The 15,426-nt window shown below is 46.1% G+C and overlaps 1 protein-coding gene and 1 pseudogene across 3 annotated transcripts in view; one reads left to right on the top strand and one right to left on the bottom strand.

Annotated features, from left to right (window-relative positions):
* The window catches only part of LOC146648882 (dual specificity protein phosphatase CDC14AB-like), a 13,060-nt gene extending 2,101 nt beyond the window's left edge, over positions 1-10,959 (top strand). The window contains exons 5-12 of one of the 3 annotated variants that reach the window (XM_085388255.1): positions 2,247-2,309; positions 2,709-2,781; positions 3,402-3,632; positions 3,720-3,858; positions 4,850-5,072; positions 5,187-5,278; positions 6,380-6,511; positions 10,792-10,955. In XM_085388255.1, the coding sequence (XP_085244381.1) occupies positions 2,247-2,309; positions 2,709-2,781; positions 3,402-3,632; positions 3,720-3,858; positions 4,850-5,072; positions 5,187-5,278; positions 6,380-6,511; positions 10,792-10,897 (1,059 nt within the window). In that variant the 3' untranslated portion in view covers positions 10,898-10,955. Of the gene's footprint in view, positions 1-2,246; positions 2,310-2,708; positions 2,782-3,401; positions 3,633-3,719; positions 3,859-4,849; positions 5,073-5,186; positions 5,279-6,379; positions 6,512-6,593; positions 8,398-10,791 lie in introns of those variants that run through there. The other 2 variants (XM_085388257.1, XM_085388258.1) reach the window with 2 other exon arrangements.
* A 397-nt stretch (positions 10,960-11,356) lies between these two features.
* Positions 11,357-12,716, bottom strand: LOC146648881 (uncharacterized; annotated as a pseudogene).
* Between the last annotated feature and the right edge of the window lie 2,710 nt (positions 12,717-15,426).

Genomic DNA, 15,426 nt, shown 5'->3' with positions numbered 1-15,426 from the left:
CTTCCAACAGGACGAAACCTCCAACAGAACCAGGTTTAAGGAGGCAGCAGTTCACTGTGACAGGTGAGGGGTAAGAGCAGAGACAAAGGAGTTTAATAATTACTAATGATTAAATACTTCAGTGATGTACAAACACACAGGAATTGAAAACAAACGACTAAAGAAGAAATAGTCAGTGCATCAGCGTGTCTTTTAGACCCCATTCCTACAAAACTGCTCAAAGAAGTCCTGACATTAATTAATGCTTCGATCTTAAATATGATCAACCTATCTCTAATAATCGGTGTTACGTCCCCACTTAAAAGCTAGGCGATGAGGGTGGGGGACAGTAACAGTTAGATCCAGGTGGAATGAAAAGAACGCCAGGCAGAGGTATTTAATATAAAATAGATCTTTATTGTAGGCAAACACCTCAATAATCATATAAATGGCAACAACAAAAGGAGACAGCACCGCTGCTTTATTGAGAAATCAGGGAGATCAACCCAAAGTGGTAATGACCACTTCAACAAAGGAAGCAACAATAAGGCTTCAACAGAAAGAGACAGCAACACTGCTAGCAAACAATATCCAGGCAGGCCACACAAACTAGTGAAGGCTGCCGTCACTCATGGGCAATCACTGCTCAGTTAAGCACTACTCACAAAGAGCCACACGCAGCAGGCTGTTCCACACCTAAGCCAGTAACACACTCTGACCCGCACAGAGGAAATCCACCAGAAACCTCTCCCTCCTCCTCCACACTGCTCTTCTCCAGCTTATATCACCCCTGAGGGTAATTGGTTGTAACGAGAGCAGATGAGCAGCAGGTGTGACCTAAAGGAGAAGGCAGGGGCAGAGAGAGACAAGGGGAGGGGCCAGAACGAAGGAGGAGGAGAGGGAGAAGACAACACCACGCCCACACACTCCCACAGCCTCCCAGGATGTAACAATCGGCTATGTACCACAGGCCTTCAAGCTGGCTGTAGTTAAACCTTTACTCAAAAAGCATCTCTAGACCCAGCAGTCTTAGCTAATTATAGGCCAATCTCCAACCTTCCTTTATATCAAACATCCTTGAAAGAGTAGTTGTCAAACAGCTAACAGATCATCTGCAGAGGTTTATTTGAAGAGTTTCAGTCAGGTTTCAGAGCTCAGCACAGAAACAGCTTTAGTGAAGGTTACAAATGATCTTCTTATGGCCTCTGACAGTGGACTCATCTCTGTGCTTGTCCTGCTAGACCTCAGTGCAGCGTTCGATACTGTTGACCATAATATCCTATTAGAGCGATTAGAACATGCTGTAGGTATTACAGGTACTGCACTGCAGTGGTTTGTATCATATCTATCTAATAGACTCCAGTTTGTGCATGTAAATGGAGAGTCCTCTTCACACACTGAGGTTAATTATGGAGTTCCACAGGGTTCAGTGCTAGGACCAATTCTGTTTACATTATACATGCTTCCCTTAGGCAGCATCATTAGAAGACATAGCATACATTTACACTGCTATGCAGATGACACCCAGCTCTATCTGTCCATGAAGCCAGATAACACACACCAATGAGTTAAACTGCAGGAATGTCTTAAAGACATAAAGACCTGGATGGCCGCTAACTTTCTGCTTCTTAATTCAGATCAAACTGAGGTTATTGTACTCGGCCCTGAAAAGCTTAGAAATATGGTATCTAAGCAGATTCTTACTCTGGATGGCATTACCTTGGCCTCCAGTAACGCTGTGAGGAACCTTGGAGTCATTTTTGACCAGGACATGTCCTTCAACGCACATATTAAACAAATATGTAAGACTGCTTTCTTCCATTTGTGCAACAGCTCTAAAGTTAGAAATATCCTGTCTCAGAGTGACGCTGAAAAACGAGTTCATGCATTTATTACTTCCAGGCTGGACGACTGTAATTCATTATTATCAGGAAGTCCTAAAAACTCCCTGAAAAGCCTTCAGCAGTCAGTCAGATTGCCGCCCCTCCCTGAGCCTGGTTCTGGTGAACATGTGTTTCTGTTAAAAACGAGTGTTTCCTCCCCACTGTCACCAGTGTGCCTGCTCGTGGTCTGATTGTGTTTCCTCTGTAGGGTCTTTACGTACAATATTAACTGCCTGAGGTGACCGTTGTTGTGATTTGGTGCTAAGAAAAACTGAACTGAATCTGTGAAACCACTGCAGATCACTATAACACTAAACATTTCAGCCCTTTGGGGGGAGTTGTGCTTTTGTTGTGAAAATCTGTTCCTGCTCTTTTCCTCTGCAGGCATTACAACATGGTTTCCTGGATTTTGAAAGGTTCAGTGCAGAAGAATATGAACATTATGAGGTAACAGACTGCAGAGACTGTGCTACAGGTCGATATCAATGCAAACAGGACCAGGATACAGGAAGAAATAACTAACGTACGCTTGTTATTCATCCAGTTTATTTGCAGTGCTGTTAGTAACACAGTCAGGGCCAACCAAGAGCTCGTACGATGTCCAGGCCTGCCTTGGTGCACGCTGTACTTCCTCAGTTTCTCAGTTAGATTGATCCATAGCTCACCCGTCCAAGTGATAGACAGTCAGTGAAGTAAAGGTCAACAAAACTGATTTCCAATGAAAGGTAAAAGCCCGTACGTGTTCATTACTGCAGTGGTGGTATAATTAAGGTGTTCTGGATCCATGTTTTAACTGATATGTGGCTAACCTCTATCACAGTCTTTCCTTTCTTTTTGTGCTTTTAGCGAGTTGAAAATGGAGATATGAACTGGATCGTTCCGGGCAAAGTTCTGGCGTTCAGTAGCCCTCATTCTCGTGGTGAGTCAGAATCTCTAAGCTAAAAGCTAAAAGCATGCCTCCAAACCAACACCAGTGCTCACGTTGCTGGGCTGACAGAAGGCCTGTGCAGCCCCTCAGTGCCTGCACGTCCTGAAGCAGCTGAGAAGAGCTAACCTTACCCTGCTGTCTTCTGACGGCGTGCATTGTTTCCTGCTTAGTGCTGTCGTGTTGTTACGGCTGGATTAGACGAGCCTGAACCCTGCAGTGGCTCGGGGTTTCCCATGATGCACTCATGCTTCTCCATCCCTCAGCTCTTTTTACTTTCTGTGTATTTACACCACTTTGCACGTAGTTATTATTCCCCTCTGGCTCTCGTCCATCTCTTGTCCTGTTGTCCTCCCCCCACCCCGACCACATGAGCCAGATTGCGCCCCCTCCCTCAGCCTGGTTCTTGTTAAAAGGGAGTTTTTCTTTCCCGCTGTCAGCAGGTGCTTGGGGCCGTCCGATCGTTGGGTTTTCTCTGTATTTAACGTCTTTACCTTACAACATAAATCAGCTGACACTACGTCATTGAATCTTATTTTACGTTCGCATTAAAAACAGACGCTCGCTGATTGAAACGTATGACGTAACTCAGCTGTTGTTGACTCTGTCTCCAGGTTATCCCCTCCACACACCCGAGGCATACTTCTCATACTTTTGCCAAAATGACATAACGACCGTGGTTCGTCTGAACAGGACGTTGTATGATGGCAGGCGGTTTGAGGATGCAGGATTTGAGCACCACGACCTCTTCTTCCTTGATGGGACCACGCCCTCTGACCTCATCGTCAGACGCTTTCTGCATGTGTGTGAAAGTACAGACGGGGCAGTGGCGGTGCACTGTAAAGGTAGGACTGCAAGTCTTTATGTTTAATTGATGTCATTTATTTCTTTTATCTTAACTTTGTCTCTTTAAACACTCCATCCATTTACAGCTGGATTAGGCCGCACGGGCACTCTGATTGGCTGCTACCTGATGAAGCACTTCCGGTTTACTGCAGCCGAGGCGATTGCTTGGATCAGAGTCTGCAGACCTGGATCTATCATCGGTCCACAGCAAAACTTCTTAGAAGAGTGAGTTTGTGCCTCAGCTGTGACCGCTCAAACCAAACGGTCCACTTTCCGTGACTCCAAAGGTCTCGGTCGGAGACAATCATTAAGCTGTAGTCCGTTCATGAAAGTACAGGAGTAATGCTGTGCACACAGACACGTCTGCAACACTTCATTAGGATAATGTCACAAAACACAAGCAGACGGCAGCTTCACCTCCAAGGTGCACGGAGAAGACAAAGATCTGACGAGGTGAAGACTCCAGTCACAGAGTATCAGGGAACCATAACGTGTTAGTGGCCTTCATCAGGGTCATTGCGTTTGTGAAGGTGTGATTGGTCCACTTGGATCTTTTTCTGTTTCCAGTCTTTTTTATTTAAACACAAGCTGTTTGACATTTTGCAATGACCCAAAAGGCGTTGGCCACTGAGTACAGCTGTTCTCTAATACTTCGAGTGTCGCTGGAGTCTTCACACAAAGCACAAGTAGATCAGGAAGGGTTTGAGGGGTCACCTTGGCCTTCAACGTCGGCAGATCTCAGTCTCATCGAGCATCTGTGAGATGTGCTGGACAAACAAGGCCCGTCTGTCCTTAGGCTGTGGCATCTATTGCTGTTAGCACACAGGATGTTTCTCCATGCTGAGGTCATGGTTGGAGCATGCTGGAAATGTTAGAAGAGAAGCAAAAGGTGGAGGTCAGGGTGGGGCATTCCCCAGGGTGCCCATGTGCAGCTGGTGGTGACTGCAGCAGTGGGAAACTGGTGGATGATGAATCGAATCAAATTTAAAAAAGCCTGAAACTGTGATACTGCTGCAGACTGCAGTCACAGTGTGCAGCTGGTTTCTCTCCTCAGCTCTGGACGCACACTTCCTCCTTACGCCACAGTAGCGCTCTGTTGCTAATGGCTACTAGCTTTGTGTGTCTACTTACACGCTAAACCAGGATGTTGAATGTTGTACCTGCTAAACGTGATATCACAGTCAGTTTGTGGCGTGTGTTTGATGTTTGTGTGCAGGAAGCAGCACAGTTTGTGGGTTCAGGGTGACGTGCATCGGTCTAAACAGAAGCTGGTCCAACAGAGACTGAGTCGGCAGCAGCAGCTGCAGCAGCAGCTGCAGCAGCTGCACCGCTCTGACTCTGTGCAGGGAGGCAAACAGGAGGCAGTGTCCTCGCTGCTTTCCAGCATGGATGACCTGTCAATCAACACCGTGCTCTGCAAGTCATATAGCTTGGATGAGGTCAGCGGTGTGACTTCATAGCACCTTTTCTTAATGGTTACTGCAGAATTCAAACAGGCTACTGAGTTCCGATCACAATGTTGTGTTTTCATGCTGCTAATTGTGTCTGTGCAGAATAACTGCAAAGAAGTCAGTCTGACACAGGGAGACGAACTGAGAGCACTGAAGGGAAAACGCCCACCGAGATCAGCGTCATCCTGCTCAAGGTACCAACATCTGTAATGTAATTAATGATAGATGGTTATTGTGGTCAGTGCAAGAGACACGTAGAGAATTAGCTCAAACGCTGGAAACAAAGTTTCTATTAACAAGGAGAGATAATAGACACCAATATGTTTTTGTGGATGTCAGAAAGTACGTAAGTGACTGTTGTCGAATGCTACAAAGAACGCACGCTTTGTTTGCACGCTGTCTAACAGGCAGACCGGACTGCATGAAATCCTGCTGTGTTCTCATCTGTGCAGCGTGAATGTTGTGTGTAACCTGCTCGAGCTCATGTGTCCTTCTTTGTTCTTCGGTTAAACTGAAACCTAAATGCAACAGGAGAAGTTGTTGTCTTTTGGCGACTTTAGTTATGAGTGAGATTAAGGTTCTGGAGGTTGTCAGAGTATTCCTTCTACTGCCTGACGGTGTCCTCAGCTGGAGCCAGCAGGCCTCCATCTTTACTGTACACCGTGTTGGTGGAGCACCACTTCCCCTCCTGACGCTTTGCCAGAATCGCTCCTCCTACGCCCAAGTTTTTGCTGCAGCCGCGGCCTGAGCTGCGTTTCGATTGGCCTGCCCGCTGCCTCTGCTCTCCATCCTTGGCTGCAGCCAGACACACAATCAGTAGATAATACCTCTGCTCACTACAGTTTTTGTTTGGGTCCCTGAATCCACGGCACAAATATAGCAGATATATAAGAAGCTGCCATAGTTCAAGAAACATCTTATAAAAAGTAAATAGTTACAAATCGGGGATATGAGAGCTGCGGCAAAAAGAAACCAAAGGACGACCACGAACCAAACTCACGACGTGCCTCCGGCTTCTCCTGTAAACTAACATCACCAAACTGCTAACCTGACACAACCAAGAGCTGGGCTTCCACGGAGGTTAAATCAGGTACCTCCCACACGTCGAAGCGTGTTTGTATCTCGTCTCTTGTACAGAGTGTGAGTGCAGATGTTGATTCCTGCAGTGAGCGTAGAAATCAGAAGGATTTTTGGAGAAGTTGTTCGTTGTGCTTGTTTCTGTGAAGGATCAAGTTTTATTTGCTCTTGGATCACACACACACACAAATATGAGGTGTTCTTGTTTTCTGTGTCAGGTTAAACCTGTCCAAGACTTCACACCGCTCCATCCTCCCTCCCCCGAAGCCCTCCAAAGTCCACCTCACCCCTTCTTCTACTAAGACGCTGAGACGAAGTTCCTCTACCACCACTGCTCCGCAGATCAGGAGGTTGGTGTCTGTGCTTTTGTCCTTACTAGAAGCACATTATAATAAAACCAATGTAAAATGTGATGTGCTGATGTCTCCACAGTCCCTTCAGCCTCACGTTGTTCAGCACCAGGCCAGCACTGATTCACTGACTTCACACTTGGGACGTTCTGGTCATGAATCAGCCCAGCTGATGATGGACTCGCTGGAGACTGCATCAGCTCTCTTGCACGTTTAACCCTAGAACACTATCGCTATAAATAGTAACACAATCGCTAATGCCGGGTGATTTTTACCCGATATAATATAACCAATAAAAAGTAATCAAATATATCAAAATATGACAACACATGACAAATTAGAGTGGTCTTCTTTTACTTTCAACTGTGCCATGTCTAACAAAATGAAAGAAAAACCCTCCTAAAACAAAAGAATGACTCTGGAAAGCTGGTCTTTGGTCCACCCATTCCTGGGACATTTGAGACTTCCCTGGTGAAGGCACAGGCTCCTCGACACGCAAACAGCTGCAGGAGAGAGAAATCATGTAAATGTATTTGCTCGGGTGTAAATCACCCAGCGATAGCGTTCTCGGGTTAATAGGCTGTAAATGCTTTTTTAGCCCCAATAACTACTTTTCGTTTCGACAGAGCCAACAGTTTGTCACCACTTTAACTGGTCACGTGGCCCATTCTGTGATAACAGGGCCGACACCATAAATCATCACGTCTCTTGGGTATAGCAGGCAGGTAACTGTGAAAAACTGCGGCTGCATATTGCAGATATAACATCTGCTGGATGCTGAATGCCCCGCTGTCACAATCATTTTGCTGGAAGCAAAGGACACGTGTAGGTGCAAACACCAAACAACGCTTACAGGGGAGGTCGTGGCCCGAGGACTGAGTCAGACCATCGCCAAGAGCAGTCTGGGTGCTTCTGATAAACGGCTGCTGCCATTTGTCCATCCGAAGTTCAGAACCACAGGATGTAGACGGCCTGAAGCAACGTCTTGGTTGCGGAAACACAGACCTTTAGAAGTCGTACCAAAATCCACGCCTTAAACTTTGGCAGATCACATGATGGACCTAGCTTATTTGGCACGTTGTTGTAATGTTGTCTCCTCGTTTTCAGTACTTTAGTAACCAGGTTGGGTCAGAGAACCATAGCAAACCACATCTTTTGTAAGAGATTGGTGCAGATTGTTCAAGAATTAACAACTGGACGCAAAATTGTCTTGCAAGACCAAGAGTGACACACTGCTTCTGCTACAGATGTTATTTATATTCTCCCAGATTTCATCGATAAAGTATGACAAACTTATATTTGTTGGTCTGTTAATGTTCTAATGATGCAGAGCGAGGGACACAAAGCCACGACGTGCTTATAATGCACTGTGAAAGCCTCTGAGCACACATGCTGGCAATGAAAGAGGAAATCAGTAAAATGAAGACAGAGATTCTGATGTTTCACGTCAGACTGAACACGGCACGCACACTTTATTTCACAGGTCATTCACATTCATGCACTGGATTTGTCAACAGGACTTTATCATACATAAAGCAAACTCACTATGTTCAGCTTTGCACTATTTCTTTCTTGCAGTAAAATTCTTAACATGCAAATGATGTTCAGCTTTGAGCGTGTTGTTGCTGTCATGCTTTCCTGTATCTGACTGTGTGACAGCAGCTCAGATGTGCTGTCTGATTGGTAGTTTACTCCAAAGGAGGGAAACCAGCTAATGCTAGTGTGAAGTGCTAAAATCAACAATAAAGTCCAAGTAATGACGAGATAATGACTCATGCTTCTCTTTGTTATCATCACACTGTCATTGTGTCATAACCTTCACTGAAAGTCACCTGACACTGCTGTGGGACGCTGTGGGACGCTGTGGGATGCTGTGGGACGCTGTGGGATGCTGTGGGACGCTGTGGGATGCTGTGGGATGCTGTGGGACGCTGTGGGAAGCTGTGGGACGCTGTGGGATACTGTGGGACGCTGTGGGATGCTGTGGGACGCTGTGGGACGCTGTGGGATACTGTGGGACGCTGTGGGACACTGTGGGACGCTGTGGGATGCTGTGGGACGCTGTGGGACGCTGTGGGATGCTGTGGGATACTGTGGGACGCTGTGGGATGCTGTGGGACGCTGTGGGATGCTGTGGGACGCTGTGGGACGCTGTGGGATGCTGTGGGACGCTGTGGGATACTGTGGGACGCTGTGGGACGCTGTGGGACGCTGTGGGATACTGTGGGATGCTGTGGGACGCTGTGGGACGCTGTGGGATGCTGTGGGACGCTGTGGGATGCTGTGGGACGCTGTGGGATACTGTGGGACGCTGTGGGACGCTGTGGGATACTGTGGGATGCTGTGGGACGCTGTGGGATACTGTGGGACGCTGTGGGATACTGTGGGACGCTGTGGGATGCTGTGGGACGCTGTGGGACGCTGTGGGACACTGTGGGATGCTGTGGGACGCTGTGGGATGCTGTGGGATGCTGTGGGATGCTGTGGGACGCTGTGGGATGCTGTGGGACGCTGTGGGATGCTGTGGGATGCTGTGGGACGCTGTGGGACACTGTGGGACACTGTGGGATGCTGTGGGACGCTGTGGGATGCTGTGGGATGCTGTGGGACACTGTGGGACACTGTGGGATGCTGTGGGATGCTGTGGGACGCTGTGGGATGCTGTGGGACGCTGTGGGACGCTGTGGGATGCTGTGGGACACTGTGGGACACTGTGGGATGCTGTGGGACGCTGTGGGATGCTGTGGGACGCTGTGGGACACTGTGGGATGCTGTGGGATGCTGTGGGACGCTGTGGGACACTGTGGGATGCTGTGGGATGCTGTGGGACACTGTGGGATGCTGTGGGACGCTGTGGGATGCTGTGGGATGCTGTGGGACACTGTGGGACACTGTGGGATGCTGTGGGATGCTGTGGGACGCTGTGGGATGCTGTGGGACGCTGTGGGACGCTGTGGGATGCTGTGGGACACTGTGGGACACTGTGGGATGCTGTGGGACGCTGTGGGATGCTGTGGGACGCTGTGGGACACTGTGGGATGCTGTGGGATGCTGTGGGACGCTGTGGGATGCTGTGGGATGCTGAGACTGTGGATTCCATGTGCTTGGTATCATTTGGGGAATTTAATGACCAAAACATCAGAAATAACTGAGGCGACTCTATAAGGGAATCCCCTCTGTTGACACTGTACTGAGTCAAAAGTATAAGGAACTGAGCTACATGGATTACCTGCACATACACTGACCTACGTATATGAAACAGTACTGTACCATATATGTATAACAGGGCCTCTTAAACTAAAATCCTGGCTGTATCCTTACTGTAGTTAAGTTAAATACGTCCTCTATAGTCTCCAAATCATTGTCTGGTTGGGACACTTATATTTGTTGGTCTGTTAATGTTCTAATGATGCAGAGCAGGGGACACACATATATATATATATATATACACACACATATATATATTTATATATATATGTGTATATATATGAGTATATATGAGTATGCATTTGAAGTACACTTCAAATTGGGACAGCCGTCGTCGCGTGGCGGTGACGTAATCGCACTTAAAATGTGTACTTCAAGCGTGCAGACCCTGAATTGGGACACAGCCTCAGTGTTTCAGTCATAAAAACACTTCCTGTCTCCGCGGGGGCCCATCACGTATAGGTGTAACGGAGAAACAGCCAATCAAATCGCAGCTTTTCAGGCATTGGAAAAAAAAAGATTGTTTTTTACACTGAACTGTCTGAGCGCGGGTTCGAGTCCTGGTTGGGACAAAGGTTGTGTTACATTATCAAAAGTTAAACACCATTTTCAATCTACTTATTGTGGATAACATTTATTTTTCACTTTGCTTTTAATTTTTAGTTCATTATCATTTTATTTATATTATATAGTGTTATGGCCTGTGGAGCAATTTTTCTGCACCTATACTGTCACAAAGTGCATAACTCAGACTAAACTGTATCATCACAGTCTTGAGATGATACATAGCAGACATATAGTCTACAATTATGGAGACATCCAACTTTTAATACAAAGACTAAAGCTAAAACTATAATACAGATACATTCTGATGACATAGAACATGAAGCTTATACATAATTTCAATAAGGCATGTCTGTGATAAATCATCTGTCTGCTTCCTGGTGGCTGTTAGTTTATGTCTATTCATTTTCCAGCACAAACTCAGTACTGACATCGTTGCTTTATTCCAGTCATGCTCTTGCCAGCCTCCACTCTGCATGCTTTAAATCGGTTGCTCTTCTGCATTTCAGATCTGCAGCCATGCAGCCCGCCTCCTCTCCTTTCTCCTCCTCACCGTGGTCACTCAGAGCCCTGTCCCAGCCTCCATCTTCATCTTCATCACTATCAGCATGTTGACTCTGGGGTGGTGGTTGTGCAACATCCTGTCACTGCTGGGATTCTTTCTGCTATGATGGCTCATAACTGCCAAACAGTTACATTTATTTCTGTATCTCAATAAATCATGTTGAGTTTTTCCACGTGATCTCTCCTTATTGAATTACTTTTGTAGATAAGCTTCAAGCTAGCAAGCAACAATACCTACATCAAATATATTATCACCAGAAGTGAGAAACTGTCTGCAGCTCCAGCTGTGCTGCATGTATTAAAGATAACGTCAGACATTGTGTGGGGGTCATGTCTGACACAGGCTGTACAGTCACACAGATAAAAGACAGCAGTCATGTTTCTAATAATATAAATGAAAACAGAAAGATTATGAAGATAAAAGCTGTGAGACTGCTCTAGGATGACTTGTTATCATTACATGAAGTGATTTAGAAATAATATGTAAGCTTTCAGGGCAGCGCTCACAACTTATTTAAACTGATTACCTGATGGGGAGCACACACAGATATAGAAACATATAGGTGAACTCTAAGAAGAAAACTGTGTTGATATTTTTGCAGAAAACTATTTATTTACACTTTTATATTTACAATCAGTTTATATTTATAGAAACAAAAGAAACATTCACAACTAGAACAAAACTGTCTTATATACAAAATCAACTGTTTCTCCCTTATTTACTGTTTTCTTCCACCATACAGCCAGCATACAACCATGCTATTAGAGGAACATCACTGGAACGTGGCCAGAACACACAAAAACAAGAACAAGACAATATATAAAAGTTCAAGTTCAGGCTCAGCTTTGCAGAGAAAACAATTGTACTCCAGTTCTGAAACCTTTCATTTGAAAACCTGTTTGCTCCTGAAGATCCTCTGGGTGTGGACCCTGCTGCTGCTGCCACAGTGACTAGTTATGCAGAGACAGAGGACGGGGACATATGAGACAGAAACAGACTTAGCCATTATCACGTCTGACATGTAGTAATAACGCAGTACTTACAGCTCTGCATGTGTACTTTTACAGGTGAGATGCTCGGCATTGTGTCCTCCAGGTTTTCATCCTCATCCATCCCTGTGATGGAGGCAACAATTGGACAAATATGTACTGAATTTATATTTCATGTCAACAATGTTATTAAAATATTATTAAAACAACTTACCAAGAGGTTGTTTAGTTGGGGCGTTTGTAGTAGCAGGCGCAGACTGCCGCAGGCACTGCTGCAGCTCATGCAGCCGTGTTCCTTGACTGCAGCTCTTCCTCATGATAAGGTCTGCATAGCCGTCACCTCTGCCGTCCCAAATCTCCTTCCAGGTGCTCTTGGCTCGTGAGCCAAAGCCAACCAGCTGATCATCCTCAGAGGCTTCTGCAGCAACACTTACTCTGCTGGTCTCGTAGCTCAGAAGAGTTTTTATCTCTGCAAAGCTGAGGGCTTACTGTACAAATGAATGCAAGCTCTCCTTGCCATGCCCTTCTTCCACAGAGGTCCCTGCAGCCTCTTGCTTCTGGAGATCTTTGATCAGGTACATGGTGTCCCCGACATCATTCTCCAGAAGCCACCGGAAAGATTTCCCTTTATATTTTCCAAACTGCAGGATGTACTCTCCCTGCACTTCCTTCATGTCAGAGGCATCCCCTCCTCTCTGATAGATGACAGTCAGAGCATCGTCCTCCCTCACAGGTGCAGACTTGTCCTGAAGCTTGGGGTCATTTTTAATCCTTCGAGCTTCTTTTGACGAGTCCTGGAGAAGGTATCCAAGTGGCCCCTTGTGGAACGCCACAGAGATTTTCCCTGGATATGGCGCAACTTTCTTCTGCATCTTGACATGCAGTGAAAAAATAAACAATTATATTAAACAAAATTGATTCCAAACACAAACAAAGACATTCCAGGTTATAATCTTGCTGCTGGGTTTAGACAGCAGGATGCAGGAGAACAATAACGAGACACAATTTGAAAGAACATTGACAACATTTGTGATAAAAGTGTTTTTTACTCCAGGTATAACAAACTGTTCTGTCTGTAAATAAAAACCTTTCATGGTTGAATGATTATTGGCATATCTGCAAAATTTGTGGTAACTGCTTAGTAGTCATGGCACATAAGAATTGCTGGTAGATTCCCGCGCGGGAGCCTGGGATTGTTTAGCTAAACGGCCTAAACCGTTTCTCTATGGTAGTGCTAAACTACGGTGGCCCCTAGAGACAAAGCACGTACAAACTCAAAAACACATGCAAATTCAAAAACACATGCAAATTCAAAAACACAACGGAAGTGCTCCAGGACGCTAGGGGCAGTGTTGAGCTCTATTTGCAAAATAAACGGCAAGTTTGTCTGTATGGGACGGTCTAGTCTCCGTCGCGCTTCCCAGGTTGCCTAGCAACCATGATACTAACCGCTGGAAACGTGTCATACAACTTGGTTTGACAGAAATGAAGGAGAACATATTTTGTTCATTTGTTTGTTTGTTTCTACAAGAGCTTTGTGTGATTTGATAAGTATCTGAGGCTGAGACCACAGGACAGTAAAACATGATTTTTGGGCTTCATTTCTGTACTGAACAGTCATTTAAGATTAGCTAGTAAATAAGAATTAGCTGATGTTGTTCATGAGACTAAAGTCATCTCACTTTGGTAATGTAAATATAATAGAATAGAATAGCCTTTATTGTCATTGTACAGAGTACAACGAAATTGGAGTGCCACTCCCTTGGTGCAAGTTTCAATAATAAATATAAATGTAAAATATAAAAGTACAAAAAAACAATCGTAAGTACTCAAACAATAGTATGTACAATATATACAGGATAGCAGCATTAATATGATGACAGTATGAATAGCAGCATAATATAATGACAGTGACTGTATGGAATAGGTTCAATTGTTTTTGTGCTTATTTACTACGGTGATAGCTCTGGGAAAGAAGCTATCCCTGAATCTGTTTGTCCTGGTTTTATGTGACCTGTACCGTCGGCCTGACGGTAATAGTTCAAACAGTTGGTTGCTGGGGTGAGAGTGGTCCTTGATGATATTGCCAGCTCTGCTGAGGTACCGAGAGTTTGCAGTGACCTCCAGGCTGGGCAGAGAGCAGCCAGTGATCTTCTGGGCTGTGTTGATGACCCTCTGCAGTACTTTCCTGTCTGCAGCTGAGCACCCTGCATACCATGTTGTTATGCCGTACGTTAGGATGCTCTCTATGGTGGCTCTGTAAAATGTCACCAGCAGCCTCTCCTCCAGGTTGTTCCTCCTGAGCACTCTCAGAAAGTGGAGACGCTGCTGGGCCTTTTTTACCACCGCTGTAGTATTTGCAGTCCAGGAGAGATCATCAGATATCTGCACGCCCAGAAACCTCATGGAGTGTACCCTCTCCACACAGCTCCCATGAATGTAAAGTGGGGCCGGGTCTGCTCTGCCCTTCCTGAAGTCCAAGATAAGTTCTTTAGTTTTCGTGGTGTTCAGTTGGAGGTTGTTAACTGAACACCACTCAGTCAGTCTGTTGACCTCATCTCTGTAGTCCGACTCATCCCCCCTTGAGATGAGTCCAACCACTGTGGTGTCATCCGCGAACTTTATGATGGTGTTTGAGAGATGGGTAGGGGAGCAGTCGGATGTGTAGAGCGTAAACAGGAGGGGACTCAAAACACATCCTTGTGGAGACCCGGTGCTGAGTGTGATGGTGCTGGACCGGTGGGGGCCGAGTCTGACAGACTGTGGTCTATTTGTCAGGAAGTCCTTGATCCAGAGGCAGATGGGGTGGAGAGTCCCAGGTGAGACAGTTTCTGGACCAGGATCTCCGGGATGATATGATTGAATGCTGAGCTGAAGTCCAGAAAGAGCATTCTCACATAGCTTCCTCGGTGCTCCAGGTGACTCAGCGCAGTGTGGAGCGCTATGGTGATAGCGTCCTCGGTGGATCGATTTGTCCTGTAGGCAAATTGGTGGGGGTCCAGAGTGGGAGGCAGACCGGCCCTGATGTGCTGACAGACCAGTCTCTCAAAGCACTTCATCACTACAGGCGTAAGTGCAACAGGCCTGTAGTCATTTGGGCTGGCCACAGCTGTCTTCTTGGCGATGGGGATGATGGTGGAGGTTTTGAGGCAGGGCGGGACGGTGTTTGATGACAAGGAAAGGTTGAAGATTTTAGTGAAGACTCCGGTCAGTTCGTCAGCACATGCTCTGAGAACCTTTCCATGTATTCCATCAGGACCTGACGCCTTCCTGGGATTCACTGACCTTAGAACACACCTCACTTGGTGCTCCCTAAGTGTTAGTGTGCCAGTGCTGGGGGCGGGTGGAGGTGGTGTGGCAGCTGAGGGCTTGGTCGTCTCAAAGCGGGCGAAGAAACGGTTTAGATCCTCAGCCAGTGAGGCATCAGTCCTAGATGTTGCCTGGTTATTGCTTCTGTAGTTGGTAATGTGATTGATCCTCTGCCACATTTTTCTGGGGTCGTTGTCAGCAAATATAATATGGCCAATATTATAGTTATTATATTAGTCATTATTAGCTATTACAGCAGTGAACATGAACTCTGTGTCAAA

Source organism: Rhamphochromis longiceps, linkage group LG18 (assembly GCF_057381845.1).
Source record: "Rhamphochromis longiceps isolate RC_006_pf linkage group LG18, R_longiceps_female_GT1.1, whole genome shotgun sequence".
NCBI classification, from domain to species: domain Eukaryota; kingdom Metazoa; phylum Chordata; class Actinopteri; order Cichliformes; family Cichlidae; genus Rhamphochromis; species Rhamphochromis longiceps.
This window is presented reverse-complemented; position numbering and strand designations above follow the sequence as displayed.